General features: G+C 33.6%; 1 protein-coding gene across 1 annotated transcript in view; it reads right to left on the reverse strand.

The window, feature by feature from the left end:
* Window positions 1–6,461: 6,461 nt before the first annotated feature.
* Window positions 6,462–13,210, reverse strand: part of LOC145668501 (juvenile hormone esterase-like) — a 71,544-nt gene continuing 64,795 nt past the window's right edge. The window contains exons 9-10 of the mRNA XM_081736460.1: window positions 12,814–12,946; window positions 6,462–6,754 (exon numbers count right to left, since the gene is read on the reverse strand). Of these exons, the coding sequence (XP_081592586.1) occupies window positions 6,562–6,754; window positions 12,814–12,946 (326 nt within the window). The 3' untranslated portion in view covers window positions 6,462–6,561. The remainder of the gene's footprint in view (window positions 6,755–12,813; window positions 12,947–13,210) is intronic.

The raw sequence follows: 13,210 nt of genomic DNA on the forward strand, positions 1-13,210 counted from the left end.
TAAGCTAAATGAAAATAGGCCAAAATTTATCGGGCGCAATTAATGTATATGCTTTGCACATTTTTAGCAATAATAATAATAATAATAATAATAATAATAATAATAATAATAATAATAATAATAATAATAATAATAATAATAATAATAATAATAGAAAGGAAATTGAGGGAAACCGACAGGTCTTACGTATAGATACTATTCCGGCTTTCAGTTGGAGGCATTGAAGGAAGTAACTTGGAAAAATATCATTCAAGAAGGTCAACACAGGGCTTGAACCGGGAATTTTCTCATTACGAGGTGAGAAAGCTAACAACTATCCTTTCCCCCATGTTCAGTGGCGGAGCCAAGGATGGGCCTGGGGGGCCAGGCCCCCTTGCTCAAAATCTTGGCCCCCCTAGCGGCCCCCCTAGCGGCCCCCCCACACAGAGTGATGCTGCTATAGGTCGACAAACGGTGAGTTAACAGTGGCCGCAAGTTAAACTTCTACCGAAAAATATCTCGACAACAAAGTTACCAATTGCAGAACATCGTATGTTGCAATAGTCTGCGTTCCGAGCAAAAATCTTGAGGCTCCTTTTTGTTTGTAGTACGGCAAGATCTATTTTATCTAAATCTGTAAGGTACATGCATTGACCTCAGCATCTGAACTTCCTTTTAACCTCTGTCCCTTATCTGGTTGTCTTCTTTGTTTTCAACAAAGAACAAAAAAGCAAAATCAGTCTGCATTCTGATTTGCTTCAATGTTAAAAATCATACTAAAATAAGAGATGCTTACTTACAAATAGCATGCACTGCAGTAAAACTTTACACTCGTCTTGGACGAAAGAAGTCTTCGTACACTAAGTAATTAATTTCCATCGATTATGGCGACATAGAACAAATGCATAACATTCATTAAATAGTTTGGTGTTATTATTATTATTATTATTATTATTATTATTATTATTATTATTATCATTATTATCAAATAATATCGAGCCGTCTTGTTTAATATACAGTAAAAGAAGAGGGCAGAAGTTTTTATTATTTCTGTCATTCTCTCTGCTGTTCGTATCCCAATAGTTCGGGAAAATTAAGATACTGAATATTACCAACACCTACTATTTGCTACTGGTACTGATTCTCCTTCTCGCCTACCTTCTGGTCTTTTCTCTAGTACGTCTAATTTCCTAACGCTCTTGGCCGTGGCAACTAAGTAGAAACCTTCTGCTGCGATGTTAATAAGCAATATTAGTGATCTCCAAGGAAAACGGAGTCAGCGCTTGGTGGACCTATTCTACTAACTAAAGCCTGGGGAAATGAGGCTAACAAAAATAGTGATTCTTTATAAATGAATCTTTCAGAAGTATTTTCTTTTAAACTATTTTAACTGTAGCTTAATCCCAAAACTGCTACTACTAGAGAAATTCCGAAATTTATCACAGAGCCAGTGCAACAATCTCCTGATTACTAACCATCAGGTAAGATACCGAGATGATACAACTTGGTCGGGCAGTAATGCTGTTTTGTGTAAAAGTGTAGTTACTCCCATGACCAGGTTGTATCATCCTGTTATCTGATGTTTGTGGGACTGGACTACAGGTATTCTATTCAGTAAGTTCAGTCAGTGAATACCAATTTTTATCACAGATTCAGGCACGTAGCCAAGATTTCGTAATAGGGGGGGTCCGAGACATGAAATACTCTGGTTGTCACACCAGAGTTCGATTATTATAAACTCTTTTATTGGTAAATACATTGGTTCGTTTAGTCTGGATTTCGTAATGGGAGGGTGTGGGGGCAGTGTGACATGAAATATTGTGGTTATTACTAGGGATGCGCACGAGACAAGACCTATGGCTGCCTCGACTCGAAAATGTACTGTAAAAATGAGACTCGACTCGAAAAATATATATTTTTCTATTGGAAGAGCCGTGTCTCGACTCGAGGTTTGTCAGGAAAATCCTGTCTCGACTCGTCTTGTGCGCATCCCTAGTTATCACACCAGGGGCTTGATCAATCTAAACTATTTTACCAGCAACACATATTGGTTTGTTAGGACAAGAAAATGAGGACATGTTAGTAAGTATTTTAGTAGTAAACTATGAAGAAATCTCGAATAAAAGTATATTAAAAACATTTTAAAAGATTTTTCAATATCTATATTTCTTCTTCGGTTCATTCAAATATAACAATTTTCCTTTCATTATGACCTCAACTATTTAAAAAAAAAAAAGTACGTGTCCAATAATGTAAAATATTTTATAATATCTGCGTTCCTTTCTCTGCTGAATCAAATGTTAACAGAACTTGGTTTCCACATAACTTTTTGTTTCTATTATTCCGTCAACTACTGTCTGTTCCAAATGACAAGTTAAAGGAGCAGTTGAAAACCGTTTCTGAAATAACATGTTTGATCTACAAAGAAGCGATAATGAAAAAAATATTTTTATTTTTCGCTTTTTATTTTTAACTCTCATTCTTCCTATTTCTCGTTTCTTTTTTGTTTCATCCTTCATCAATTTTTTTAAATTTCTGGTCTTGAAGGGGGGGGGGGGTCCGGACCCCCCGGACCCACCCCTTGGCTACGTGCCTGACAGATTTATATTAATTCTACGTCAAAATATGCATTCCTGAGAAAATTAAGCATTAAGTATTTCTGAGAAAATTACACTGTAGGAATTATGCAGAACAGTAACTCAGTGGTGACATGGATTTTCAACAGGATATACTAATTAATGCCCCTCCTTCAAATCTAGTCTCAAAACTTACAATATTAATTTAGTATCGACTACAGGGTAGTAGCGTTATTTCAACTACATTTGAATTTATTTTAAGGGTTTGAAACATCCGAGACTCAGAGGATATAAATAAGAGAAATTAGTCAATAGGGCCACCGAGGAAGAATCTTGGTAATCTCCTCAGTTGAAATATTTATCCACGAGGGATCAATCACACCATCTTCCGAATCTTACGCTGATGTTCTACCGCTGAACTTTGGCCATTCGTTGTGGGTGTGAAGTGTTTGTGTATTTGAATTCACGTCAAATTCTAAAAAGTAGTGAAGGTAATTAAACGAAAGGAAGAAAAGGACCATGTATACTTCTTTTGCTGTAAGGAGTCCCGATTTAAATGTCTGTTCTAACACTGTTTGATATTAGGGAAAGAAAAACATATTTCCTCTTTTTGCTTCAAAGAGTGCTCACTTCATCATTTTAATAACTTAAAGGCACATTCATTACTCAGTTTTAGAGCTCAAGGGTAAAAGTAACCAAAAGTAATTGAACTACGGCCAGATCAAAACAAGATCCTGGAACCGGGGCAGTTGCCCGGGCGCCAGCAAACTAATATGTGTGTTTATTGGTGTGGATGTAGATGAAAGGGGTACTAATCGCAAAATTTGCCCTGGGCACCAAATGTCTAGTTTCGTCACTGATTAGGCTACCATTTTTTGGAGCGTGAAATTTTGACATTTTTCTGAAATATTAAGAATACATGATAATTATTGGCAGTTTACTTTAGAGTGAAACTTAAGCTTCAAGAGCAAGGCTTATAATTTAAAGTGGGGTGGAGCGGCAAATCACTTTCCTGTTAGAGTTCAGTTCCTGTTTCTGTGCGACGTTTGTCTCATAAGCACTTTTGTCCTCGTACATTACAATTTACTTTATTATTATAATTAATAATACAGTTTATCTACCAAAAAACTATTTATATTATTATGCGGTATTAAACCAAATATGGAACTTGTGATATTTATTTACTTCCATCATTCCATTCGGGAAATAAATATCATCTATACGAGATGGAATGTTCTCGGATAAAATTTAATATTACTGCTGCCATGCTGTAACTTTGAGCTTTGCCTTATTTTAAGTAGATGCAGACATGTCGGAAGGTTTGATTCTTGTAGATTCACTAGTTCAAACGCTGTGGAAAATGTGGTCTGGAGAATATGACTCTCAACGAACAACATTCGAACAAATTTATCAAGAGTATTTGTGGATATGCATAGAAAATGGTCCTGAAATTCCAGAGCCGGAAACAGAGGCTATAGGGGTTCCTCGTGGAAACGAATTAGACATTCATCATCAAAATTTCACAAATTCATTTTGGATTAATATCTTCCTTCATTGGAGGCAGAAAACGAATTTTCTAAAGATAATATACTAAGAGATATTTTTCTGCCTACTATTGATAAAGCAATCACTGAGACGGAAAAACGCTTTGGATCATGTAGCAAAATCATTAGATCAATCACTACTCTACATCCAAAAGGTGAAAACTTTCTAAATTACAAAATTGTGGAGCATATGGCCCAGTATTATGAGAGTGATCTGGAAATCTTTAAATGTAAACTCAATATCCTCCCAAACACAATTAAGTTGTATGAAGACGAGAAAAAACCAAAGTTGATTCTTTGGTGAATTTCGTTGATCCTTGCATCTACAAAAACGCATTCCTAGAAACCAACAAGTTAGATATAATCTCTGCGACTATATCAGTTTCTAATGCTACGTGTGAAAGGCCATTCTCATGTTTGAAAAGATTAAAGATATATAGGCAACTCAATGACTGATGGTAGGATGAAAAAGTTAGGATTACTTTATATTGAAGAAAACTGCTAAATCGTTAGATCTTGAAGAAGTTGTTGATAAGTTTGCTGCTGCCCACAAGAATAGAAAGATCCTCTTTTAAGTAGAGGCATGAACCTCGACTTATTTTCTTGACCTGTAAAAATGTATTTCTCTGCTTCCAGTTAAATCTACCAGCCACACATATTTTAAATGCAGCGATTAAATTATTACTTATATTGGAAATCAATTGTATTAATGTATCCTAGTTGTTTGAAGTAGTAATAAATTCATACATTTTTACCGTAAAAGAGTAAAATCATGAACAACAAAGATGAAAACATTCACCTTGAAAACACACACACACACACATACATTACATATATATATATATATATGAAAAAAATTCATTCATTGGAGATGGTCCCCTCAAAATTTTCTTGGGCCCTTCATTGGCCCCCCCTGAGGAAAATTCTAGTTACGCTACTGCCCATGTTGAAAGGGGAAGTGAGCGATCCCCGGTCCCTTTCACAAGCCAAAACTGTCGAGAGTCTACAAATCAAAACATGATGGGTAATGATTACCAAAATAAGTATTGTATTAGTTGTAATTAATTAATCTATTCGAGTTTTAGTAGGTAATAAATTTCGGGTTTCAGTTGATATAATTTTATTTATTTCGTAACACGTGTATTTCTTTCTTCGTATAGTTTCTTTTGTAATACAAATGTGCTCGTAGAAAAAAATATATTCAAGGTTAAGTAGCCGCAACTTAAAAAAGGGAAAAAACTTCCTCTCAAAGCACGCTCTGAAGACGTCATTTGTCAGAAAAGTGGCAAACTAATGTCATTGAAGACATATAATCCATTGTACAATGCAACGACCAGGCAAGGTTGCTAACAAATCATGGAAATTTCCCATTAGATCAGGGTTCAACATTACTAGAATCTCGATACTCAAGATAGACAACTACCATAATCCCCCTCATAAGATATTTTTTCAATTGATTAATTCGATTTAATCACTTAAATATAAATAACGATATTATCTAAATTTATTGTTATTTTCTGTACTAATTGGGTTACCCATTGTTATGATTAAGTGTAGCTTTGTGTTATAGCTCTTGTAGCTATTGTCTACTCCTGGTGAGAGATCCTTAGTTGGATTCCATTCTATACACAGACTTAACATAATCCATTAACAATTCCTAGAAGCAAGAAAATATAGTATATATATATATATTCTGCTGTTTTTGAAGTTATTATATAGCCTGTCTTATTTTTTATGTATAATAGAAGTGCTTCAAAAACTTGATACATAAATACATTTACAAATTTTAGTTATAACTACTTCACTGTGTTACCTTTTATTTTTGTTCATTTAATCATGTAACTGGAGTCAAACCTGAAATTTACATTGTAGACATACACACACACACACAAATGTATCTTATGTTTTATGATGATGTCTTACAAATGATTTATGTTTTAAATGTGGGCTTGAGTAATTTCTGAAATGAAATGAACTCTTAATTTAAAGTTTTACACTATGCCCTAGGCTAAAAGAGACGGATGATTAATAAAAGTGAATAATTGTGAAATTATTATAATTGTGAAATTATTATTATTATTATTATTATTATCATTATTATTATTATTACTATTACTATTATTATTATTATTATTATTATTATTATTATTATTATTATTATTATTATTATTATTATTATTTTGCTCTTCCACCGGGACTCGAATCCTGGAGTACGAGCACCAAAGCCACAGCGGAAAGAGAGTTTTGATTTTACAAGAAGGGAATAGTGTTTTGGGAGAAATTATTAAAAATATTGCTTTATAAAGATTTATTAACATGTATGTTATCAACATACATACCTATTTATATCATGTATGCTTAATTAGAAACAATTCAATATATTTATCTCATAAATACAGTACAGTAAGTTCTATAATCTTACAGTTTGAACTGAATCGACTCAACCTTTATTACACAATATGTTAAACTGTGGGACGATCTCCGTCACATCTTCCTATTAAGCATCGACGAACTAATTCGAACAAAATGGCTCCTGGCGTGTACAGGTGTTTTTTCATCTCTAATTTTTCTCCAATGTTTAAGTATTGTACGTTGGATGCATCTGCTCTTTTCCACCGAATCGGAATTTGGTCTGACGTTTGAGGAGTCGGATCACTGCAATTATAGAGAAATTAATGTATTGAGTGTATAAAGTTCGGATCTTTGAACTTTTCAAATACCTTATTAATGTTACTATTGAAAGTAAATCATGATTACAACATTTAGAAAAATATATTATAGATTTTACATTTTGATATACTGTACATGTTTATAATCTATACTTCTGTACTATTCTATAAAAGAGTAGTACAAGTAGGTGACTCGTTATCGCTCAGGTCATACTATTATAAATATTAACGTGAAATTTTGAATATTCCATTTGTCTCGAAGATAAGGGATAAAGAAGGATTTTTGGAAATATTCATTCTAAGGAGGTTCAAATTTTCTCCCAAGAATAGTGTATTTCACGAATCTCTCGGATTAGAGCGTTGAAACTCAGCATATGCACTTTTCCTTAAAGATAAGGAAAACGCGTACTTCAACGTTTTCGAAAATTCCACTCTAAAGGGGAAAAATAGTCAAATTTTAATAAGTTGGAGATCTGAAATTAGAATATAGGACCTATATAGACTTTTAATTTAAAATAAGGAAGCAGTATTTCAGTTTTTCTGATGATTCCACTCCAAAGGCAAGAAATGGAGTAATTTCAACCATGTTGAAATTTTCTTTTATTTATTCACAAACTCTCGTTTGAAGCTGAAGGTTCAAAATTCGGCATATAAACTTTTGATTAAAATTAAGGTAATAATCATTTTCGAAAATTCCACTTCCAAGGTGGAGAAGTATAGTCATTTTTATAATATTCCAATTTCCTTTCTTTATTGAAAAAGTACCTAATGTGAAGACTCGCTTAACTTGGAGGTGTGAAATTTGGTTTCTAAACTCTCATCTAACAATAAGAGAAGAGGTGTTTATATGGTTTTGAAAGTTCCACTCCTAAGCAGTTAAGAGGAAATACTTCTATAGGCCCCTACTTATATTGACATTGACATTTATTTATTTACTAGCAGCGTTCACCCCGCTTCGCTGCGGTCACCCCGGAACGCAATAAACTTTGTTACTTAGATAATTTTTACTTTTTCGCTTTCAAGTGATATGATAAAAACCATAGAAGATTGCAGTAAATGTTAACATTATATCGCCTGTCATTTATGTTAACCCGCCCCGCTTCGCTGCGGTCACCCCCGAACGCAATAAACTTTGTTACTTAGATAATTTTTACTTTTTCGCTTTCAAGTGATATGATAAAAACCATTATAACGCCTGTCATTTATGTTAACCCGCCGAGTGACACGGTCATGCGGGTTGCATATAAATACGTTTATTTTTATACCTATGATGAACTAACAAAGGATTTGTACGTAATGGACACCTGAATGGTCAATTATCTCAAGACAATGGTAATTGAAAATTAACACTAGAACGCCCGGACATTCGTTTCACCTAGATCGCCCGTAGGGATCAATTTGATCCCTAGCTTCTTTTTGTACATACTTACCTTTCTAACAAACACTACTCGAGTTTTTTCTTTTTCTTCACTGTGTAGAAAAACAAAACCATGTTCCAATAAAGTTTTATTAGCAAGTTATATATATATATGTTTGTGTTGTGTGTGTGTGTGTATAATCTGAACATACAAATTTTTGGTGTGTTTACCACATAAGTACATAGTAGTCATTACTTACATCTTAATACAAAATTTATTTCGGAAGCTCTGTAACTACTTCTGTTTATAGTTCTGCTTACAACTTTCCTCATCTTTGTTCACGAATATGGTACTGAATACTGCCCCGGTATCACCGTGATTACACACATTTTCTACATCTATAAGTTACTTTACAAACACATTTTTCACAAACTGCCAAGTGCTACAGTTTGCAGACGTCTTGTGTCTCTTGCAGTTTACTGGCAGTCTTTGGGAATTACGTCGTTTACGCGGATTTCTGAATTTAAATCTATGTCGTCTTCTGTTCATGTGGCTTCACTTGAATCCTCAGACCGAAGGTGCAGGTATTCTGTCCGGAGTTCTTCTGCTAGCCTTGAATAAATTCCTCCCGTGATATCTTCATTCCAGTGACTGCTTTGTGTTACAACTGCATTAGTTACTGCAAGATCAAGTATATTATAAAAGGTATGAATTGGCCATCTTCTTGATGACGCTTTCACTGTATATTGCTTGGCCATTTTGTCTACAATGTCAACCCCGTATTTCGTTCCATTATAATAAGCAATGGTTTCAGGATTATGACCGTTGTATCATGAAGACAGCTCAATATCAAAACATTCTTACTTTTCTTACCTTGATAAACGGTCATTGTTACGTCTTTGCTTTTGAGAACCTTTGTGGTGTTCAAAGGTGCTTTCTCTGATTTAATTTCTGTCGGTATTTCTCTTCTACTTTTATTCACTGTCCCAACAATGGTAGATGACTTTTCTTTCAGATTTTCAGCTTTAGTGACGTAAAATGGTTGTCTGTAGTAACGTTTCGACCTTTGCCAGAAAATGGTTCCGTAAGACGCATGACAACGTACTCCGGAACTCTTTGATTTGCAGGGCGTTCTTCCTCCTTACCAACGCAAAGGAAGCCGTTCAAAATATATTTCGCATCTATATCTACAGCCAGCCAGAATTTTTGCCCGTACTTATCTGGCGAATCAATCTGTCCGCGTTAATATCAAATCTTAGGAACTTCATTATTTCGCAAAATCGATTACTGCTCATAGTCTCGGGACAAAATGGTAATTCCCAAGACTTCGACCACATTGCATGAACCTCAACGTTTTTACTGCCACTAACGCCACTAGCATACAGAATCACTTTAAAAGCTTCGAGTTCCGATAAACTTAGTAACCAGGTATTGTTCTTCAGCACATAACGCGCTTCTGTTTCGGTAGTTTTTTATGTGGGTAAGTATGCGTTTTTCTATGAATTAGTGCCATGCACTTGACACAGATTCACTACTTACATTTCTTCTGGTATGAAGTGTTGGCCCTGGAATTTCCCATAGAATGTTACGCTGCCATGTCACTACCACGTAATGACAAATGACGGTATGACGGCACATTCTAACTCAATAGTACCCAACAGATATCCTTGTACCGGAAAGGAAGATTTCGTAACGTTTGGTTTGATAAATTAAATCATTTTAACTGAAAGCTACTCAGGGAAAAGCAAAATAATAGTCGATACGGGAAAGTATATTAACATTTTCAACTGCAGGATCAATTTGATCCCCTGGGCGTTTAAGGTAAATCGATCGATAACAGATTATTAAATTGAACAACCACAATATCATTTTTTTCTCTATGCCACATCAACAATTTAGGAAAAGTCAGGTAATGCCACATTTCAATTCCTTAAAATATAGTAGATATGAAAAAATGAATTTCACAAAAGGATCAAATTGATCCCTTTGGGCGTTCTAGTGTTAAAGTGATATGATAAAAACCATCTAGGGTCCAAATCCTAATAACCCCCCAAAAATAAAAGAAATTGGTTCAGCCGTATTAGCGTGATGAGCGGACAAAGGATTTGTACGTTCTCTTTTATATATATAGATTTATTTATTTATTTATTCAGAAAGTGGTATATGTGGGGATTTACTTAAGTTAAAGACGTGAATTAAGTACGTATATAATTTAAAATCAGAGTAAGACGTATTTCAACGTTTCTGAAAATTCAGCACATTGAAGAGGAAGGGGACAATATGTACGATTATATGAAAGACTGAAAGCGATTCACTGAAAATGATTTTAAAATGATGAAAATGATTTAAAAATGAAATCTTTAAGTTTTACGTCCCACGATTATGGCGGCAAGGCTAAAAGTGACGGTAATGATAAAAAACGAATGAAATGCTGGAATGAAGAAAGTGGGAGGAAACGGGCGAATCCCGAGAAAACCTATTTGAAAATTATTTTTAAAAAGATACTAATGTATATAGGTGAATGAAGGCATTATTTTTGCTTACGTCACTTGCATCCAAGCGGTCCATCTATATCTTATTTCAAATGTAGCACAGTTGATAAACTGTATCTAGTCAGACAATATCTTATGAAAGAACTATTAACTTAAAGTACAGAGTTCTTTTCTAAATAATTCAGGTGCACTATGCAATATTTACTTACCATTTTGGTAGTAAAGTTCATATATATAGTATTTTCTTTTGTCAGTGACTGTACAGAAAATGAATTTGGAGTTTCCTTTTCTAAATACTAATATTCATAATACTAATACTGTGTCTGGTAACTAGGCTCCAGATTTTTATGTTCCAAAAAGTTTAAATTAGGATTTTAGAAAAATGCACTTTAGGATTTCATATGTTTTCAAAACTATTATTTAGGATTTTATGTTTTACATCACAGAAAATGACATTTTAATATTTTTTATTATATTTTAGCATTTTATTAGTTATTGTACACTTCGATACCTTTTAACACTATTTTAGTAAACTTTAAGCTAACTAGTCTTGCGAAATATAAATATTAATAGATACTTCCCTTAACCACAACCATAGTCTGTTTAAAAGTACAATGAACCTAACATAGAAATTTTCCTATATTCAAAGTCTTCTACAGCACGAACATCGCTTCACTTTCCTAAAATTACACGGAGGAAGAAAATATTTTGAGTTATTGTGTTTTCGGTAATTTTCACGTTAGTCAATAGGAGAAATCCACTTTTTGGAATGCTACTGAACATCTTTTTTAAAGATCCTCTGTTCTGAACCTCTTTCCATCGTCTGAAAAAATTCCTATAAATGCCGAAAAACTGCGTTCTACATCATGTGATCACATGGGGTAAGAGTTGTATTGATACTTGTTATTTCCTAGAGGTTCCATAGAAAATTTTCCTAAACATTGTCTCTAAGAAAAACTTGACCCATTAGTTCTATCTGCACGAAATCAGGTGACCTTATTCACCTTCACCCACCATAAATTACAAGGGAACACGCCGCGTAGAGGGAACATTGTTATTGCATTACTTAAAACTGGTTGACTATGAAAGACTACGGTTGATATTTCGTGCGTTAAAAAATGTTTTAAAAGTATTTTAATAGTCAAAATAACTATTAAAGGCAATTTAGGTCATTATAAATTCTAATAGCTAATTTAGGATATTTTAGGTCCTAACCCCCAAATTAAAACACATTAGATCCAATAAAATTATGATATTTTTGCTCATAGCTATTTAAAATATGAAGAAAACACAAACTTTCTCCATTAACTATACAAAAATACAATAGGATCAAATCCAACAATCTGAAGACTATTAATAACCTAATTTAAATCAATTTTGACCATAGAAAGATCTGGGTGCATAAGGTATGATCATTTTAAAAAAAGAAACTTTATCTATTTATATTCTAGTATCTGCATAGTTTTATTCTTCCCTGTTCTAGTAATTTAAAAATTTATCTCTATTTTAGTATTTGAGTTTTGTAACATGTCTCAAATATGTCTTATCAATACCTGCAATGACAATCATAATGAATACTAAGTAGAAATATATAGACCTAGCAATCTCCATTAGTAGTCCTTAATTAATGAAACATTGTAAGACTAATAGATAGTTGATCAATTCATCCTTCATGCATCTTATGTTGCGGTATCAATTACACAGTACTTATTAAAACAGTAAAAGTAAGATTACTAGAATTTTGGAAACTCAAATAATCGCATGAATTTTAAATGACTGAAATTTGCCATGAAGCTACGGTATACACCAAATTTTGATATTCATACTACAGTATCCTATTACCGACGACCTCTCATAAGGTATTTACGAAGGCCATCACCAGTGCTCAAGTAATGTCATTTATGATTTCTGTAGAAATAGATAGTGGTGTTGTAAATGAACAACACCATGGAATACCTGAAGTGGAATTGACGAAATACAATAGACAGCAGTTGAATTGAAAAAATAAAATTATGTAAAATATACGAAACAAAAATAAATTTCAAATTTATGTTCTAAAAATAGGGTGCTCGAAATACGCAGTGACTCAAGTTTCTGAGTAAATACTACCAAAGAATCTTTTAAAATCTTGTGATTCGGGCTACGATCTATAATAATTTCCAGTGATGCGTAATTCAAAGTTTATAATGTATTACCCAGTAGCAGCAAAGTTCGTCCACATCGTTAGTAACCTATCTTTCGTAGATACTTCGGAGTCATTCAATTGTAGTCTGATGTTTTGATTGGCATGAGGAAACAGGAAAAAAAGCTCATCTGCATGCGAGACACCTGTAAGAATAAATTCCTTTAGAGGTTTATTTTTATTGATGAGAGTATTGTCTATACTAATTTATGCAAGTGCAAAATTATCATGGAAGTAGTAAAAATAATTTTAACTCACTAATTAGGTAAAAATTGATATTTACGAGGCCTGTCGGAAAAGTATCCGACCATGGTCCTGGAAAACCAATACACCCACCTGACGTTTTCTTCGCCCTAATCTATTTCAAACTACTTCCCTCTTGCTTCCATGCATAATCTTTCTACTGCTGG

This window comes from Thermobia domestica, chromosome 13 (assembly GCF_964235325.1).
Source record: "Thermobia domestica chromosome 13, izTheDome1.hap1.1, whole genome shotgun sequence".
Taxonomy (NCBI): domain Eukaryota; kingdom Metazoa; phylum Arthropoda; class Insecta; order Zygentoma; family Lepismatidae; genus Thermobia; species Thermobia domestica.